General features: G+C 43.0%; 1 protein-coding gene across 1 annotated transcript in view; it reads right to left on the reverse strand.

Annotated features, from left to right (window-relative positions):
- The window catches only part of RPTOR (regulatory associated protein of MTOR, complex 1), a gene marked incomplete at its 5' end in the record, with an annotated part of 92,594 nt that extends 73,965 nt beyond the window's left edge, over nt 1–18,629 (reverse strand). Inside the window, 3 exons of the mRNA XM_010294456.1 lie at nt 5,592–5,736; nt 6,680–6,780; nt 18,570–18,629. Coding sequence (XP_010292758.1) covers nt 5,592–5,736; nt 6,680–6,780; nt 18,570–18,629 — 306 coding nt within the window. The remainder of the gene's footprint in view (nt 1–5,591; nt 5,737–6,679; nt 6,781–18,569) is intronic.
- Nucleotides 18,630–21,351: the final 2,722 nt, after the last annotated feature.

Below are 21,351 nucleotides of genomic sequence, written 5' to 3' on the forward strand. Positions count from 1 at the left end.
TAACTCTCTTTTCCCGTGATAGAAATACTCATATATTTGTCTTTGTATTTTAGTTTCAATTTTTCTTAGCCCTTCAGCACAAAGTCCCTATTCACATGCCCCCAGATTAAATCTATCTCCCCCCTCAGTTCTATACCAGTTTCATTACAGCACAACTGTTTAAACTTTTAATAATTTAATGTGAACTCATCCAGCTGCCTTTACTTTGTTTCCCGGAGGTGCTGCAAAGTTTGGACTTTCAAGCAAGGAACAGGCAGCCAAGAGTTCCAGCTTTGCTCAGTGACTGTTTTATTGTGCAAATCCATGAAATGGTCAGTAACGGAAGCCCACAGTAACACTTTAACAGCATAAACGTAACACGGCTACAGAGATGTGAATTAGTCTTTCTTCACCCACATGTACCATATTAGCTGGCAGATCATGAAGGCAGATTTTCTTACACTCAAATTTTCTGGGCTGAGTCAATGTCTAATGCTTTTAATTCTCATGTCACTTTTTTTGTAACATATTATTGATGTCTCTTAACATTCTCTCTTCTTCAGGGAACAGTTTGTATTATATTGCACCACACGCAGTATCAGTGAAAATGAGTATTTCTTACTGGGGCAGTCATGCTGAGGAGCAACTGAAGCCATCTGTAGTCTTGGGGCTCAGGCACCAGGGTATCTGCTTGTTTTGAACTGTATTTTTGGAATTGTTAAATATAGCAAACTTTGTCAAGTGTGTTTGACAAGACTTTCCACGTTTGTTTTTTCTGCAAGTACAATTCAACAACATACTCTGTTTGACTGAATTTTCAGATTGCAGCCTGCATTCACCTGCTTCACAGTGACACTGTGAACTCGCTAAGCCTGCTTTAGAGGAGACAGCTGGGAAGCTGCTCAGACGCAGCTATTTTTAAAAAATATTTATTGCTGTGAATATCTGGTACAACTATGAAATCCTGCTGTCTTCTACCAATGCACTCTCCTGCTCTAGTCACAACTTAAAGCACATGCTTTGCTATTTTTGTCCTACATTTCTCACCATTAAACTATTTGTAGTCTGTTAATGGGTCTTGGGGATGTTAAGACTAACAGACAGACAACAAATCCGGTTAAATCAACGGTGTAATCCGAATTAATCTAATCCTTCAAATGTCAAACAGTTCCAAATACCCTTTCGAACAATCACTTTCTTCTTGCTGAGAGACTAAGTCTTTCTGCGTAGCTAAATGAGGCTCATTTCTTTGAGAAATAGGTGAGCAGACCCGCATCCATTCTGCAACCCTCGCACAACGTTCAAAGACTCCAGCTCCCCTCTTACCTGTAATTGGGTTGCTATATTACGGTTCTCTTTTCAGCTAGAATTTCAAGCTTATTTTGTTTGCAGTATGTTATGACTTACTTTCAACTAGAATTTCAGGGTCGGCGTATACACTATTGCAATATTTCTATTATGGACAAATCATAGCTCTTCCAAAGCATAATTAAGGTACTTCATTTTTAATATATGACCTATGTTAGGGAATATTTCCAAACACATTATTAGGTCTTTTCAAAGGCCATGAATATAACTTGCTGCCAACAGCAGTAATGTATAAACCATAATCCATCACAGCAGAAATCAAGATGCTGACAGAGCATCAGGCCTCCTATTCTAACTGCACAATAGACAGAACGACTCTCGAAGCTGAACAGCACAGCCAGTCAATCAATATATATTAATATTAATACTTGTATTATAGTAGTGCCTGCAGCAGCCACCAAGAACCTGCGGTGCAAGGCACCGTACAAATACAAACAAGCAGCCCATGCCCAGAAGGGTTTACGCCTAAGCAGGTGAAACAGAGAAAGCCAATAAAGGTAAGAAAGACACAAAGGAATGAAACATGGCCGAGCCTACCAAACAGGGCAAGGTCACAGGGATCAGCTCTCCTGATGCCTAAATATGGTGCCCTTCTTGGTGAAATAAAGATTGACGGCTTGTGGGTCAAATTTTCCCTCCAAAAGTTAAGTTTTCACTTTTCCTCAATTGTTCAGGTGAAAAGGGTAATTAACAGAACAGGTAACACTGGTCTCCCAAACGAACTGACCTGAACAACAATTTAATAGGTCAAAATTTTACAAAGTTGTTCTCAAAAGGAACACAAGCTCCTACCTCCAGCAACCTCAGTGCTTCTATTACAACTGTGCCAGACCCTCAAATCCTGAGACACTTGAGTGTGACTTAGGAAAAATTATCAAACAGGCACAGACAAAGGTAAGTGAAAAAGATGAAGAGCAAATGGTTCAGATTTAGTGTCTGAAAAGGGGCAGTCGCAATTATTCACAAGTAAACTGATGCTTAAGTCAAGAGTAAAGAGTATTTCGCAGCGTCCGCGCAGCCCTCCGGCACGCTCGCAGCCAGCGGCACGCGACATCACTGGGGCGGCGCAGCTCTGTCGTCCAGCTACGGACAGCAAAGCGGAAAGCTGGAACACCGTGCTCCGACCTCGGGAGCCTGCCTGCGCCAGCGAGGCAGGAGCTCTCTCTGCTCTCGCCCCTCTCACGGACTGCGAGACGCTCCGCGCAAGAGAGTCGCGAGGCCCGTGCAGAGCACCGCGAGCACAAATTCACAGCTGCTGCTGCGATGAGGAGGGAGATCAGAGCAGCGTATGCAAAGTTCAGAAGAGATGGCGTGCACATCGCTACAGTCACCGAAACACTGACATTTACTTACGCCTCTTCTGCAAAAGGTGGTGCAAAACACGTACTAACATACAACAGCAGTTTGCTTCTCCAGCCAGCCTTCTGCTGGGATTGGAATTACATCCGTATGTAGGTCCCATTTTTAGTCACTATCTCGGCTGTGAGTGTGCAGAACAGCTTGTGTCCGTAAGAGCAGAGAAACATGGCAATCTTGTATGACCTTGTGAGCACAGCAGCAAAGCCTGGGGAGCCAGAGGAGCACCCAGAGGATAACAGAAGAGAGGAGAATATACGCACACATGTACCGGAGAAGCTAAAACACCACACCACCACTTAGGCTGCAAGCAACAAACCGAAACCCGAGTCAGGAACACACAGCCGGCGCACACAGGATCAGGGTTACATGGGGCCAGTGAAAGGCGTGAGACCCTAATACAAACAGCCCAAATAAACAGCCCGCAAAGCACGGAAGAGGGGAGGGGGAGGACGAGGGGTGGGGAAGTCCCTTCAAGCCTGAAGTCAGACCCTTGAGGAGCAGCGGCTGCTACGCGCCAGAGTCACGCCAGGCGTTCACGACGTGTTTGTAACACTGTAGGACAGACCCTGGAGGTTCTTGCCCACCGCTTGCAGATCAAACCATTGCTGATGACACAGCAGCCAGGACTCGCTCCCCAAAACATTGTCTGACATGCCGGGTGTGCAAAATCTGTGAAAAGTGTCAATAAACCAGCCATCAGCAAAAACTTCCCGTACTGCCCGCCACGTAACAGTGCGGAGGTAAATGCAACGTGATCATCAAATCACGTCGTTTGAAGTTTCCATTCTTTTCAACGCTCCTTTGGCCAACTCTCCTGCCCTCCAGTCACATTACCTAGTTTATCTAAACAGTAAAATGGGTTTGGAGGTTTCAAATCAGGGATCCATTAGAGAATTCTTGAATGAAAGGTTATACGTAAGTTCAGATGATTATTTTTAGAAAATATTTAACCAAGGCCTAAATTAGTTTCTAAATCTGTCCCTACTAAAAGTTCATAATAACGAACTGAGCCACCTCTGACAAACGTGGAATTTTCCCCTTTGCTAGATTTTCTTCAAAGCGCACATTTTTGGAGGACACTGAATAAAGTGTGTCAAGGGATTCTCTGCTCGCTTGCTGTCTATTTTGCTAGTGTTTGGGATTCACAAGGATAAAGCGCCCTGCGTGCGACTTTTCTTAAGGAATTTCTTCTGGTAAATCCTAAAAAGCAGCAACAATGCCATTGTCCTGTGGTATGGTCTGACGAGCTTGACAAAGGTCTTTACAGCACCACTTTGCACAAGGAGAAATACAATACAAGCAAAGAAAAGAATGCGTTTCTAGAATCCATCATGCCAGCACATAGACCTGAGATACAGAATGGGATCCAGGTCTTCCGAGTTTCACTCCTGTGGTTCAGCACATGGATGGCAACACCAACTCCAAGTCAAGTTATACTCCCATAGGAAGCCAGAAATATAAGCTTTTAATACGCTGGCAATAAGAATGAATTATATTCCCATAAAGAACCAGAAATATAGGTTTTTAATATGCTGGCAATAAGCAAGCTATAAATAACTCAAGAAATTTACTGTTTTAATTTCAAATTTCTGCAAAAACATGTTCCACTCTACTGCAACTTGGAAGCACACTCCTACGGCTCGAGCTCTGCCACATCTTGCTGCGACATCATCTGAAAGGTACCTTGGGAACTCCGCTGGTTTTTGCTACTCTTCACTTACAAATGTCCCAGTCCCTCATGTGACACAATGATAAAAAAAACTCACCATATTTAGAAATGACTGAAACAATTTTCCTCAAAAAGTTGTTAATCCAAAGCACTTAAGAACACTGCTTGCCATGTACAAACATACATTTAGCAAGGCTGCCCAATTGCTAATAATTCCATCCGAAGTCTCCCCTACTGCCTCCATGCTTTTCAATAATTAAATCAACTTTGCATTACCAGCAAACGCCTCCTCAATGACTGCCTGCACCTGCAAATGCTGTCGGGGCTCTCTCTTGTTAGCTTGCCTCTGTTTCTTAGAGAAGCCGTGCCATATAATTTGAATTCAGTGACGCTGCTATCAGTTTTACACTGATCATCACTTCATGCCTCCTCTACGCTTGTTTTCCTCCACAATTTTGTGGAGGAAATTTATCAAAAGATTTTGAAAATGCAGGCAAATTAAGCCCACTCAGCTACATTTACCTGCCATTTTATTAGCCTCTTCGCAAGTTAGCCAGCTATTGTTTTCTCCTACAGGAACTACATTAGCTTGACTGTACCAGTTGTACTTAGCCAAATTTTGTACCATTCTATTCTTAATTATACTGAATTAAAAAATGAAAGCAAGTGTATTATTATTATTATTAATTATTATTATTATTATTAGGACATTTGTTTGATAGTCAAAATCACATTTAAGAGCTTTTCAGTAACTGTGCCACCTCCATTTCCATTAATCATCTTAAAAGCAACAGTAAAAGTAGATGAACTCTGCAGCAAAAAAATTTCTTCTGCTTCAACGATGCAAGTTAAGGATTTTTTACTCAGGCCATCAGCTCTCCCTACCCTTCGTAATCACAGGTGACTAGTTTTACTTTGTGAAAATAAAGGTTGCAGGTGCCCGATTTCTTTTCTATTTGGAGTGAAAGATCACATGGCTGAACTGAAGCTTCTGTATTACAGAACTACATTATAATTACGTATGCACAGAGGAGAAATACATTTGGAGATGGGTATTACACTGCCACATGCCATTTCATTTTTGATCCACTAACTTCACCCGTAAAGCACTGTGTAGATTTAAGTAGTAACAATCTTTGGCGGCTGCAGCGCCTGGGATCTCCTTCGGGCACCAGCACGCAGCCTTTGCGGCGAGGGCAGCCTGTTTGCGACTTACCACATCGCATGCATGTACGTTGGAGGTAGACGAGGGCTGCTGACAGGGGTGCAGTTGTAAGATCTCATAATTCTTTCTGCCAAGAGAAAGTTACGAAATAAACTGGCCACAAGCAGGTCTTGCCTGAAGAGCTTCTGGAAAAGATCTGCCAAGAGATTGCATGAATTACTAGAGGCATCTTGTGACTTAAGTACCTCAGGTAATATGCAAAAATAATTTAAAACAAAAACATGTTAATATTTTATTTCGGTAACAAGGGATCTCCACCAGTTTTGCAGTGTCGTGATATGACAACTATTAAAAGGAAATCCTACCTTCTGAGTTCCCTTAAAGCATCGCAGTTACTCTCCATTTGACATTAACAGATTTAAATACCTTCTACCTCAGGTTCTTTTTTGCCTTTTCTGGATAAAATTCCCCTTCTGATGTTTCACTTAAACTCAGCCTGACTAAGTTTTTGGAAACTACTGAGAGAGAAAAGGACCTCTGTGTTCTATTTAATCAAGAATTATACATGTGTTAACTGGCAGTTTGAGGTGCTTATGAGAAGCCAAAATGAATCCTAAAAGATAGCAAATGTACCATCTTCTATAGAAGCAAAGAATAATTTATACTGTACTGAGCATTAGGAAGAGCACAGTTGGAAAACTGTTTAGAAATTTGGCCACCGGTGCTCCAGAAGTACGAATTCAAAGCAGAACAGGGGTAGGGAAACGGGAAACACAGGCTGCCCTACCAGCAAAGAGGAGAAAACCCTTTATTTATGATACTAACAAAGGCTGGAAGAAAGTAGATTGTTCTTTGCAAATACAGTAAGAAAGAAAATTATTCAAGCTAAAGCAATCATGTTGGCACTAAAAAAAACCCCTTCTGGTTTCTAATGACCAGGTTGCTGAAATGCTTCTAGTAGAAAAGAACAAATGTAAAAAATGTAACTAGCCTTAAGATCCAGTCTGATCTGTTCTTTCAATATCAGGCTTTAATTTTCTCCTATTTCAGTGTCTCATTTATCTTATTCTTCATCCTTCTACTTTGAATAAGCAATACTCACATCTGATGAAAACTTGATTCACCTGCCCAAGTCTTACCTCTAGGCAGGACATTCCATGCAATGGTGTCTGTGATAGCGGTGAAGATCCAATTCAGCTCTCCCAGAGGAGTTCTCCTGTCGTTCAGTCTTCCAGGAATCCTACAAGCAGGAGAAAAAAACAAGTAGGCTTCCTATTAATTTTTCTTTTTTTTGAGATACACATACATGCACAGCTCTAAGCCTCAATCAAGGCTCGCAAAAGACAGTATTTCCAGAAATTTAATTCTTAACCAAGAATTTATGTTGCTAGACAAACTTGCCTTATCCAAAAGCTATTACATATGAATTTGCTTGCGACATGAATTGCTAGATAAAGGACAATAAACAAGGAATTGTGTATAGATAACTGAGCTAAGGGAAGAACATTTGGGAAGGTATCACAGAGATGATGTTCATTTCTGAGAGGTGCAATGGAAATGACTTTTTCTTCAAAAGTGCCACCTTGCTTCATTTTATCCATTATTCACTTCCCGCTGAAATATTTAATAAGTACAATTTCTATTACAAACTGTATGCTCACGATCCATAACATCCCTGTGAAGAACTTTTGAGTGATCATATTCCAGAAAAAACAATCATTTTTTTAAACAGTCAGCAAGTTCAGAACGGTTAGAAAACACGGCCCTTTGGTTAAAAATTGTCTGACAGTAACGCACGCACATCACAGCTCCCTGTTGCTGCGCAGTACCGCCTGTTCACGAAGAAATACGACCCAGCAAGATTCACTTACCGTTCCAGCTAGACTATCTTCTAAGTCAGGATCAGAGCACGCACGTGCCTGCTACAGATGGTGCGGCTGCTCGTTTCTGAGGAGCACGTTTGCTCTTTCTGGCAAAGACACCGGTTTTCACCCAGTAGGCTCTTCGAAAATTTGAATTCATGAATTTAGTGCTTAGCTGTCTACAGATTTGTTGCATCTCCATCAGTACGGCATGCAGGTACATGCTAAAAAAGGTATTGAGCAGCAGCTTTTCATTCAAATAGGAGAAGTTTTCTGCAAGAACTCTACACTGAATACAGAGGCATCCACGGAAATCAGCAACTTGAACGCCAGTTCCTTAACTTAATTTAAGATTACTGCATTGCCCCACAGAAACTCAACAGCAAAAGACACGTTCTTTCTAACTTCTATAAATAGGGCATTACTAAATCCAGAGTGAAAAACATCACTTTGAAAAGCACCTTCTAACCAACAAAGCAAAACGCTGCTGAACGCTGCACTCCGGAGCCCTCCTATCGCAAAGTCACGGCACGAACGGTGGCACCACGCTTTACCCCGCTGGCGATATGCAAGATTTGACGCTTGTCTAGAAAGAAGTATTTACTTAACCCAGGTTTCGGCGTAGCGGTAGTCTACACGTGCTGTGTGGAGTCCCTTCATAACCCTACCCATTTGTGCCACGGGTAGGATTATGGTAAGGGTAGGAAATAAACCACAATTATTTTCCTTCTATTGTGTGCCTGGAGCACAAGCCTTCTGAGGAGCGGCTGAGGGAACTGGGGTTGTTTAGTCTGGAGAAGAGGAGGCTGAGGGGAGACCTTATCGCTCTCTACAACTACCTGAGAGGGGGTTGTGGCGATGAGGGTGTTGGCCTCTTCTCCCAAGGAACCAGCGATAGGACAAGAGGAAATGGCCTCAAGTTGCGCCAGGGGAGGTTTAGATTGGATATTAGGAAAAATTTCTTCACCGAGAGAGTGGTCAGGCATTGGCACAGGCTGCCCAGGGAGGTGGTGGAGTCACCATCCCTGGAAGTGTTCAAAAAACGTGTGGATGTGGCACTTCAGGACATGGTTTAGGGGACATGGTGGCGCTGGATTAATGGTTGGACTTGATGATCTTGAAGGTCCTTTCCAACCTAGTGATTCTGTGTTCTTCCCTTCACCCCCCAGGGAAACGAATTCCTTCCCCCTGCAGAGCCAGGGGACTGAGGGCACGGCGTGCGAGGGAAGCAACCAGCAGGCGCTGCTGCTGCAAGCTCTTCCGCGACCCTCAGCATCTCGTGGTCTCCCTCCATCTGGCCCATAGGCACATCTACCTGGCCTGCAACTGGGAATGCAGTTTCAACCCTGGAGAATATCAAAATTCTGTCAGCAATACATATCAGGAGTCTATTTGTGGTGTGGTAAGGTACTAAAAATGCTGCTAATTTTATTAAATATTTTGAAGTAGAAAAAAGTAGCACTAATCAGTATCAGGGATGGTAGCTTTCCAAACAGCGAACCATTCTTGTCCCTGCTCACGCATAGGACATGCGGTGAAAGCGAGCAAAGGGCAGCAGTTTAGGGGTTTTTTAAGATTATATTTTAGATAGGCAAAAATAACTCAAATCATGCAAAAAGCTGCAATATTGCTACAGACACACCCTTCTTCAAACAAAGCAAAAGCAGAGGGCCAACTAGCGATTCTACTGGGATAATCCAGCAGCATCTTACATAAGCATTTAATAAATAAAGACTTAAGTGCATTACCTTAAAGCCAGAGGGTTGTTATAGTATACATAAGTAGTGTGGGACTGAAGTAATATTTTGGTTTGTCACAGCAAAGGCCTTTCTGTGACTATACCTGTGCACACACCACCACACACATGTATGTGTGTATGTATTTTGGCTATAAGACAACTGTGTTTAATGGAAAATTCTAAGAAAACCCGAGTCGTTAACCCCTCTCTGAAAATCACTGGCATCAGTACAGAAGTTCCTTAAATCTGTCGTTCTCAAGTTTCACAGCGATACGCTCACTATGTTTTTAACAGCGATATCTATACACAAAAGGAACTTTGCTGTGAAGTTTCCACATGGCATGAAGACTCATCAAGTAGTAAAAAACAGAAACAAAAAATAACCCCCTCCAGAGAAACACCAGTTTACCTAGGCAATCCCTAAGCCTTATGGGATGGTAATGGACAGGCACGAGCATGGATCCTTATCACAAGAAAGCAGCACAGCAGCGTGTCTTGTACGAGGCAGCGAGCAGCGGACTGAGAGGTGGTTTCGCCTTGTGTTGCTGAGGCTGATACTAGAATGTTTTGCCCAGCATTCACATTTAGGAATTCATTTAACCTTCTTAAAAACAGGACATACAAAATACAGAAGGTGCAGAAAAAGCTTAAAAGAAAAAAAAATACAGTGAATGGATGTCATACAGTGAGAAATTTACAGTCGTTCCATCTACCCTACCAAGGAACAACTTGAACGTTGCGGATAAACACCTACAAGAGAGAAGAATCTTGGTGCCAACAAATGCTTTATACAAGTGGAGAAAGAAAGAAGACCACTTGACCATTAAAAGAAAGGGAAGCAATTAAATCTTCAGCTTTCAAAGGTTCAATACACCAGAGACAACAGCCTGACTGAAACACATCCAGTGAAGGTGGAAGAGCAATGTGCACCAGGCATCCTGCTGATCCAGGGTCTTGCTTTTGTAGACTGAAAAAAAAAAAAAAAAATCACCCAAATTTATTTCATCCAGGAGCTGAACCAAGATCTCATACTGTATTTGTTCATCTGTAATACGACATGAGGTGCACAGGAACTACAGGACCAACAAGCAGTCTGATTTCTGTGATTCAAGAGACCAAACAACAGTCTACCATGGCTCAAAATCAACACAGGCACAACACTACTTAAAGGAAAAAAAGCGGCTGTAAACTGTTCTTCGGTATCTCTCAGCTTCTGCCTTCAGCCTGAGCAGCTTTCCTACATATGCTTTCTAATGCTTATTTGCTTCTCATGAAAACAAAAACAAGAAAAGAAGGAGAAAAAAAAAACCCAATCACCCAACAAATCAAGACCAGCAGACTCAGTCCTGGGCTGCCTTACCAATAGCCAGACACTCAAACAGACGCAAACAGACTTTTTTCCCCTTGAGAAAGTATCAGAGATAGGATGGGGAAGTTTCAGAAACACGCACCCAGCCCAGTACGACATCCTACAGATTTAATCCTAACGCACCCTAGCTTCCCTTCTGTAACAAGCTTTGAAATATTAAAAGTACCAAGACAAAGTACGCGAAGCAAGCCTTTTCTCTACGGCAGCTTACTCTTCCGCTATGTATAGCGGTATTATTTCCATGCATGTTCAAGACAAAGCGTATTCCCTTGGATAAATACAGTTTCTGAAACAGCTAGAAATTAACATCTTACAAAAAATTCCTGTCTGTGTCAGTATCAGCGGAAAAATACACATCTCCAACACAGTGTTGGTTAACTGATCCCCCAGAGCAAGCAGAGGGACACAAGGCCACACAACTGCTCTTGTGAGGATTTCACACAAATATTTGCATTGCAGAACACCCTCTGCAGCAAAATAGCAGCATTTCGTAAGTCAGAATTTTATTAATTAGAAACCAAAGGATCCTTGCCGAGATTCCCCAGCAAGCCAAATGCCGAGTTTAATCCATTTGATGGCCACTTCCAGGTGACGGTCACTTTGCGGTTTTCAGTGGGAACAGAAGTAGGGTACTTGACCGTAGCGTTAAAAACTTTACACCGGATGGAGTTCTGCACACAGTTCACGCTAAATTCTCTCTATTGAATGCAGATTGTGAGTTGACACATATCTCACTGATGGTATTAATCAGGAATGACAGGCTGAAATCCAAAGTTGCTGCTAGCAGTCCAACCTTCGAAACTCCTTGTGACTTGAATATCTACTTTCTTAGGGAACAAGGTATGCTGCTTATTTCTGCATTTAAAGATTTAAAATAACTACTCATTAGTAGAGTACAGATTTTATCTTGGATTTTAAAATGCATTTGGTATTTTTTCACAACACAATTGTCCTTTCTAAGGCTGACTGCAAGATTCGTAGAAAACAGAGCTACCTACGAGGGACGGCAGTCAAGAAGCTGAAATTAATAGGATGTCATTCTCACATCTTACATGACATTGGGCCAGTTCATTTTCTTTCTGCCCTCGTATATAGTCCGGAAGATACTAATTTTGTACCTAGCTCCAGCATTGTGAAGATTAACGCTGTTCACCGCTTTGAAAACCTATGAATTAGGTGTTAATGGTGAGGGCAGAGAGCGCGTGGGGAATAGCGCAAGAATGAAAGGCAATACATTTCCACAACTGCACAAAACCCTACCAGATTTTGAACCGGAACTAGAAAGCAGCCATTAGAAGGGAATTGGCAGCAGGGCTGTTCTCCACGCTGCACACAGGAGTCAATTAAAGTTGGAACAGTCAGCACTATGAATCGGCAGATGAAAAGAAACACGACGTATTTTCTGCTCCTAGATGGGACTACTCAAACTGTCACCCCCGAAACTGGAGGACAGTTTGTAATACTCCAGTGATAAGCCGAGTGATCTGAGGAAGGGATTTTTAACACGGCATTACTCAATGACAGTTGATCTTAATCATCTCTGAGAATTAACGTTTAAGCTTACAAAGGCAACAGAAGAGTGATTCTTAACTCTCAGATTGCATTTGAACATACTCTGATGATAGGGACAGTGAACCAGCTGACCATCAATTAAACACATCAGCAGAATTCCACCTCCATGCACTAAAACTCTGAGGCCCCAACGCTCCACTCCAGTTAGGAGAGCTGCCCCACAGCGCTATATTAAAATAACCAACAACATATACTAGAAAGTCACAAGAGAGAGACACAGCAATCTCCTATTTGTTTCTTCACACAGTTATAAAGGTTTATTTGAAATAACCCATTCTGCCTTTTTTTTTTTTTAAACATCACATGTACCTCTCACAGAAGTAGAGGTCACTTTACTTTTGTTATTTTTGTAGAATTCCACTACACAAATTTACTTACTGTCATTTTTCAGAAAAAATACTTCGGGGCGAGTACATTTTGCTCATACAACATGCTCTTTCAAATCCAACCTGTGGCTATAAACTAAAACTTCTTTTAATTTCTATTTGGGCACGCGTCTACATAACCAGAATGCTGCAAGGCTCCAGGAAGCATTTGTCCCCATACAGGATATTGCTATCGTCTTGGGATCCCTTCTGATGACTTTCACATTTTGCTTTGACAATCAGCGAGAGCCTCTGACAGTAAGGACAAAGCAGACCTCATTTGTGAAAACTATTTTTGAGGGAGGGGAAGAAAAGGAAAAAAGGGCAGGCTGTCTCAGCTGCTCGCTGCAGTTTAACATCTCCGGACTCTCAATTGCTTCCTCCATCAGCTTCCTGACAGACGCCTTTACAGAGACCTAAATCACGGCAGTCTATTGTGAAAAGTGAGGACTACAAAATGTCAGGGTCACTAAAGAGCTCACGCTAGGTGTAACCATCAATGTCCTTGTCAGAAATTTAGCAAAATCCCATGAATCACTTTAATTACAGGAGAAGCGTTTACTTCAAAGGATGCCAGGTTTTCCCTTTGGATAGGCTCCATCATTACCTCTACTTCTGGAATACAAAATAGATAACACTGGGATATGCAGTATCATACTTAGACTTCAGAAAACGAGATGTTTTGGTACTGATGTACACCTGCGAACATTCACAATAATTTTAGTTTTGGAAAAGAAAATAACGTAAGTATGTTTCACTTTTCACTGTTTCAGGAAAAAAAGGGAGAGCGTATAGCATATAACAGTAATGCAGGCAGGACACATGCGGTGGACATCTCTTGAAATGGCAAGAGCTGCTTAGACAGGATCAACACAGCTAATGTGCTCAAAGACAACATGCCCACAGACAACATTATCCCCAAAGACAACGTAATTGCTGGCTGGGGCTAAACCACGACACCCTCATCACAAAATAACATGAATGATACAGGCGTGTTGTGATTGGGCTCCTGAAACCTCCTTGAGAAAGACAGAGGCAAACTACTTGAGAAAGACAAAACATTTCAGGTTCTTAAATGATTTGTTTGAGAGTGCCGTGAAGCTTTGTACACTAGTATTCAGTCCTGCCACCTCTCTGTATAAAGATATGAAAGAAATGTTGCCATGAAAACCATCCTTTTGAGTATGATCTTCACTTTGTATTTACCATCAGCTTTGCCTACACTAGAGACTGATACCCTGTAACAATGGTGATAAAATTACATACGCCATTTCAATAAAACCAGATTTATTACGGAACACAAATTTTTCAGAATAACATCTTCAAAAGCAGAGTTCTTCCTCAATGCAAGTACTAACAAGCCATATATTACCAAGAGGTAGCGTGGCAGAGCATCCCTGTTATACCGTGGCTAAGAATACTTACTAAAACACTTATTTTCTGAAATATGCTCTGACACCTTCTACTGAATTTTCTAGAAGAAAATAAAGGGGCTGAAGGCTACCTAACCTAGGTCCAAAGGCAAACTAAGAATTCTATTTCCCCCACACACTATTAATAAAATAATACATATCAAAAAAACCATGCTACAGTATTTCAGAATCTGGACTGGCACACGGCTGATTGAATATCTGCAAAGACATCTTAACTTCACATCATCACAGCTGTGATGATGGAGACCTGCTACAGAAAGACCACGGTCCTGCCAACATCAGAACCAGCCGTCTGCCTTCGACCACCTTTAGTCACTTGCCCAAGAGGCGACAGTATTTGCCTCCGTCTAGTCCTGCTGAACAGGACTTCTTTCTTTTAAACAAACGCCTTTCTCCACCTTGTTATGAATCCTGCTGATTTCTGCCAAGCCGAAACACCAGCCCCTCTGCCAGCATTTCCTCGCACCAGGTAGGCAGCGTATTTTAGAAGGCAATGTTGCATCTTGATGGAAATACAACTTCAATTTGGCATTCAGTCTCACTTGCTTTCACAGCAACAACAATTTTATTTATTTAAACACGAGTACAGTCTGTAAGATTGTCACCATACTTGGACAGTTTTTGTCCTTCTGGCTTTTTCAAGCCATCATTACCAATCCTTTTCCGCACAACGAACTCGCTTCCAAGCCTGATGCGCTCACTTCAAGAAGTCGGCAAGAAGCGTTCACTTGGAGGGGAGAGCACTAAAGCGATGCGCGCTCAGCCCCGAGCGGGGACCGGGGCAGCGGGGACCCGGGCACTCCATGCACCCCTCATTAGCCCAACGCCCGCAGCCTGAGCTGCTGCTCTTGGCCCGGCCCTGGGCGACGGCACCGAGACCCCTGCAGCCACCGCAGGCGCTCGTGCCAGCCTGGCAGCGGAAGGTTTCCTAAGAGAGACTGGAGTAGCTGGTATTTGCTACTGGGATCACCTGGGGAAAAAAAAAAATGATGGTAATAACCAGCTGCTCTCCTTCACCTACCCTCCAATTTACCATCCTGAAGGCAACTGATTAGCCAAGTTCTGAGGGTATGCACCAAAGGTATTTGTTATATTACAGTATAATTTCTACATTTTCTCCAATTACATTACTGCTGCTGTGTGATGTCTTGGGATTTTATTTTTCCCACTTCGTCTTTAAATTGGCTCCTACTGAACCATTACTCATCAATAATCAACAGACATTAAAACGTTAATAATTTCCAGTCTGTGACATTTGACAATACTTAAGGAGGAAACAAAATTAATTTTAATCTCAAACTTGTTATTTCTAGTGATTTTTATAAATGGATTTTGTGCTGATGAATGACAGCCTAGAGATGGTCTCTCTGCTCTCAGAACAGCAACAGCACACACTGCAGCAAGGCAAATTTCTCCCACACTGTGCTTGCCTCCGTGACTCAGAGCTGACATTCAGAAAAGGTCCTTTGTCACAAAACCCTGACAGCAAGGGACTAGGCTTCTTTTCAGCTGCAAAAGTGAGCCGTGGTATCATATTCATGTGGTCATTTGAAAAGGCTGTCTTCTAAGCGGCCCCAGCAGAAGCACAAACAGCTCTCGGGTCACTGGGATTTTTGTTTAAAGAATTCCCTCCCTCTGCAGGATGGGCCCAGGGAAAAAAATCCCAGCAAAGCAATACACCGTTCTTGCTCTTCCCAGAATGTGATTTCAGGAGAGGGAGCCTAATGCAGCAATAAAGGTTCAAGCATTCTTGTACATCCCTGATTCTCGGCACCCAGCTTTGTATTCCCACCCTACACCAAGTTAAACCATTCCTTAGGATTTTTTTTCCAAATTTTTTTTTAAAAGCAGAACAAAGCCCCAGTTCCTTTCACTCAGCAGCCACACAACAAGTTGTGCCAGCACAGATGACAGGACAGCTTGTGATCAAGCAGAAAAGAACAACCAAGGCAGCAGAAATGCCACTGAAGAGTCTTACGAATTGGCAGCCAGAGGTTCCTAAATTCCTAATACTCCAACAACTTAATTTTCCTTCCTTTTTTCTTTACATTTTACTGCCTGGCTCCAGCAAAGATCTTTCTTTCTAATCTAGGGATTATTTTGGCTTCATCTCAGAAGATCTGCAACGTAAACGCACATCAGAATACACCACACATCTATTAATCAGGATGCTGGTTTAGCCTAGATAATTAGAAATCTGAGCCCTTCAAAGAAGGTGCAGCCTAATTTCATCTCAAAATCTGCAGCTTAATTGCAATATAAGGTCTTAGCCCAGTTTTAAAAGACAACCAAATAATAAATTACAATATACATATAGGCAATGCAGGAAGTATTCTAGGGCTATCTTGAGACTGTAATAAAAGATACGTGTTTTCTACAACTGATATATATAGCAGATTACGAGGATGAGGGTTAAATATTTGATATCCACAGGAACTTACTTCTGGCATGCTTTCCATGAAGACAGCCTTTAAAGAATGCATGTGTGCTGTGGTATTACCAACAAGAATCAAGAATACTGAAGAAAATTATTTTTTTGCCAGTAAACTGTTATTTAAAGAGTATTTAACCCTCAGCAGCACATCTGAGTGTTCACTGAAGCCGATTCTAGAGCAACCTGGCTCAGACCTTCATCGACCCTTGCCATATGTTCTTTGATTAGATACACTCTTGTAGCAATATGTTAATTGCAATTAACATAATATAGTCATTGTTCTGGAACACATTTATCCGGTGGCCTGAGGTGATCTCAGTCCGCACTAATGATGAGCCCATCAGTTCAGGAAGAAATTCTGCTTACCTTTGCTGTCCAACAGCCAGAGATGGCCAAAACAACATCCCCTTCACTCTGCCCATTTAAACAACAGGCAGGGAACTACACAACTTTCCCCCGCTAAATAGCTTTTAAATTCAGGACCATCTAACCTTCTCATGCCAAAAAAGCCTGTTAGCGCACCTCTGAGTACGTAGGCAAAGGCAGGTTAACCCCTGGGCAGATTTGCTTCCTGCTTCTCATCTCCTTAAAACCAAAAGAAAACCAAACCCCACCACATTTCACAACATCTTTCAGAGAAAACAAGATCCAGTGGTGGACCTTTTCCTAGACTGACGCAGCTCTGAAAAGGGCTCTAACACAGAGCTGGGGTCCTGCCTCTATTACTTTAGCTGCAAACTGAAAAATTCTTTTTATTTTGGTAAGATTAGTGCCTCTGAAATACGGCCTTACAAGAATCATTGCTTAGCTTCCCCAACTGAAATGAAATAGGATAATCAAACTTTCACATATAAAATTAGCATGATTAAATACCTACATACTACTGAGGTACCCGACTACTCTAAAATACATATTGTGGAAGAGCTAGTAGCATTGAGAAGCATTTTTAACCTCATCTGAATGTAAAACATGCAAGTTAACACCGGATGATTTACTAAAGCAAAAACTGAACAAGAAATTTTCGCTGATGCAATCTTACCCTCATTGCTTCTGCTGTAACAGATAATTTGCCATTGGCAGCACGAGCAATGAATGATTGCTGCACTCCACTACACCATGCAGAAGCTTATTAAAAAACAAGGAAGTATGATAATGTATTTCTATTAAGAATTCACGCTTCCTGTTCTCCTAACCCCTTTCAGGATGCTCTTCAAATTCCACAGTTTTCATCTTAGACAAAAGATGAAAACTGGAATCTGAACATCCATGTGTCAGAAGAGTTCTAATTAATTTCAACAGTGTTTCTAGAGTCAAAATTTCTCAGAAATCGAATGAATGAATGATCTTTAATTAAGCACTCCCAGACAGTTTGTGTGTATCAGTGTTCCAAGAACAAGGCATTCAAAGACAACCTGCAGGGAGCACAGGACTCCTGCACCTAGTGGCTGCAAGCATCTACTGCCCTGTCGTGAAGAATATGCTTCCCTTTTTTAAAATCAAACAAACAAAAACCCCTAAAAAACAGCAAAGACTACAGTGGACAATTATTATTGCAAAGCCTACCCTCTTTGGACAAACTGAAGCAGAATTTGAAGAATACTTATCTTGGTTAATCAGTTTGCCTCAGCTGCTTGAGAACCAGTAATTAGGCTCAAATATTGCTTGGATGAAAGGATCATAACATGTTTCAATGGTGTTAAGTCTGAAACATAACACTATCATACAAAGAACAGTAGGACAGCATAGCGATGAAGTGAAAACCAAGTATTTTTGGTTACGTGTTTTTCTGTTCATTAGTTGGTTTTGGTGACATGGGGGGTGTACAAGCACGTCTCCTCTGTGGACGCTCCCATGGGCAAAACCCACGCTTAAACGAGCCACACAGGCAGCTTTTCAGTGCTGGACTTGCAGGAACATGTCTACAATCTGTGTCTGCAGTTGCCATTTCTCTGGCTAGTCCAGGATGACAGCGCGAGCGGTGAAAGCTACTGGACTCTGAACTCACCGACCCGAGCAAAGCCCAGGGCAGCCGTAACTCCTCACCGCGGTGCCGCTCCACGAGCAACTGCTCACTTTTATGGCCACTGCTTATTTCAGGAATGCACGGTAAGGCAAGAAATGACAAATACTGTAGGTACAGACTCTGCAAAAAGCCTTCCAAAGAAATTTCCTCGCAGACAAACAAGAGAAATGCTAGAAACAATGAAGAAATTAAGAGCAGCAGGAAAAAAAAAAAAATCATAAAATTTGGCTTACTTCTCTATTAAATCCAGTGTGACTCCTGGCACCAGTCTGACACTCTTCTGCATACAGAACCTAGGGAGAAGAGAATAAAAATAAAACATACTAATTGAATACTTAATGACAAGGAAAGAATATGGAAGGAGGTTTCCTTATTACAGTGCTTCTGCTTTTAAAATGGTGTTTGGGTAGAAAACTTTGCCACAGCATAATAAGAATCAAACAAGGCCCTCAATATTTGTCACACTCATGATTATGCGGCGATTTCCATCGTCAGGTGTCAAAACCGGGTATTGTAACTGTCACAGTGACGAGTTTCCCCACACACAGCAGGGGGGAAAAGGGCTCGCAGTCATCCAGCACGGTCTCTCGGGAGGAGCAAGACGACACGAGAGCCGAGGAGGTTTATGCTTCTGGAATAATGATTAGTGCTGGCTGGGCTTCCCTGAAGAGATTTGGCACTGCAGGCAGGAAAGTGAGAAAGGGAGGGAACGAGAGGGATGCATCAAGTTCAAACACCTCAGTTATTTAATTAAAAAAAATGCTGACTCCATTTCCTCAGCATTACAAATACTACCGGCCCTGGAAAACGCAGCTAGCACTACCACTCGCCATGCCTAGAAAATCCCAGGAGTTGCTAAACCCAAGCGAGTGTGGGAAGACAACACGACTGCCGGCGCATTTCCAAGCACTTGACTCCTTCCTCCAAAACTCTTGGATACGCTTTGTGCCCAGAGGACAGAAGTGGGAAACAATATATCTGGGAAAAAAACCCAGCAAATTCAACTTGAGAAATTACTTCCTCCGTGGTATCCCTACCTTCCCAGCCCACCAGAAATCCACTCACTGTTGTTTAATGAAGAATTTACCCATCAGTGTAACATAAGTTGATATTTAACCCCTACGCTTCACTCCGCGCAGGAACAGAAAGCTCTGCGGGCAGTGAGGTACCGGGAGGGCTCGGCTGCCCAGGAAACCCACCTCCCGCACCCCGCGGCAGCCGGAGCTGCCTCAGCAGCAGCCCCTCCTTTCACCAGAGCCACGACATCCACATCCAAAAGGCTCTTCCCAGGTAAAGGAGAGAACAATTACTTCTTTAAAAACAAGATGTGCAGAGCCCATTTCTGAAATCTTGAGGACCCTCCAGTTTTCTTGTGGCATCCCCTGCTTGCAGGATACCCATTACTGCCAAGAACAGGGATGGGGTCTGAAAATCTAAGTGGTCTCCAGGCTGCTTTTCCGATGCGTGTGCCATCCATCATAAAAAAAAAAAAAAACAGTCATAAAGCTATCTATGAACACTACAGTGGGATCCCTATACAATCTGCTAAAATATAAAAATCTTACAGCACTGCTTTGTAGAACCACACAGGGAAATACCCTTCCGAAACAAAAACTGCAGGCAGAATTCAGCACGGCAGAATTAGGTCATTGGAATCAGGCTGGAGTCTCCCCACAGACTAAGGATGCCAGAAAGACTTTCCACCGCCGCTGCTCAATGCCTCTACATTACGACACGTCTGGAAGAGGACGTAACAGAGCCAGCACAACTCTGGCTGTTACACGTTTGCTTTTCTACACAGAAAAGCGAGTCCCCACCTATCACCACGTCACACAGTATTTTGTATTTACTTCGGAAGCCTCTCACCCGGGCCGTGATTTGACCGAACCTCACCCGTCCAGCAACGTTTTACAGGCTCACAGGTTATAACAGGGCAGCACTGCACGCTGTTACAACGACACAACGTCAGACAAGGATGAGCATCCTCACCCTGCCCAGCACGGCCAGTCCGCTCCAGGCCAGGCGGCAAGAGCCCGGGAATCGGCGCGCGGGCTCTCGCCGGGCCGCGCCACCGGGCAAACCCATACCTTAGCCTCCCTTTTGCGAGGGTTTCTCCTAAGCGCCAGGCTTCTGACTCGAGCGTGTCGGGTTGGAAGCAGAGAGCCTGTCCCACACGCGCAGGCTTCCAGGAGACGCAACGGGGAAACGCCGCTGCGCCAAGCCTCCCCTGCGGCGGCAGGACGGGCACAGCTCCGAGGGGCCGCTCCAGGCCGCTGTTCGCACATCCAAAGGCGTTCTGCCGCCGCCGCTCCCCGCTCCCTCGGGGAGCTGCTAGGATTGCACTGTGCGCGACACGTAAATAAGCTTAGATCTCAGTTACTTCATTCGGGCTCGTGGCTCCTCAAAGATGACAAAAGAAAACCAGGTTGCATTTGACTAGTGAAAGGGCAGCCCTTCGGCCCTGACCATGGCTCTGTCTGATACTCACCGGCACGGGAGTAAAGCAGCAACGCTTCCGCTTTTGTATATACTGGGCCTGCTACCAGCACCCGCAACGCCCTGAGCATTTTGAAAAAGATTAGTCCACTAAAACCCCGCTTAACCGGTAGCACACTATCTGCATTTCCTCTCTAACGACCACTCCTTGCCAAGAAAATGTACTCGTAAACAAAATGTTCCTCATCCTGTATCTGCAACCCTCGTTCATCACTCCAAGGCTCTAAATGTGATGTCTCAAGCGATAGCTGGTGTCATCATCACAACATCAGGCAAGATATGTTAAAGCTGCACGTAAACATACCAGTAAGTGCCAGGCAATAAAGAAGAAAACCAGAAATACACATAACAACGCTCAGCTGGGTTCTGCTCAGGTATGACAGGAATATTTTGAAATTCAATTTAGTTTCTCTAATTAAATTTGGGACAGAGGATCAGTTCAGTTAACCCCTAAATTTTCAAGGAGAAATGCAAAATAAATATACTGGGGGGGGGGAACCACCAACCAACAAAAACCTC

Source organism: Phaethon lepturus, unplaced genomic scaffold, assembly GCF_000687285.1.
Source record: "Phaethon lepturus isolate BGI_N335 unplaced genomic scaffold, ASM68728v1 scaffold15659, whole genome shotgun sequence".
Lineage (NCBI taxonomy): Eukaryota > Metazoa > Chordata > Aves > Phaethontiformes > Phaethontidae > Phaethon > Phaethon lepturus.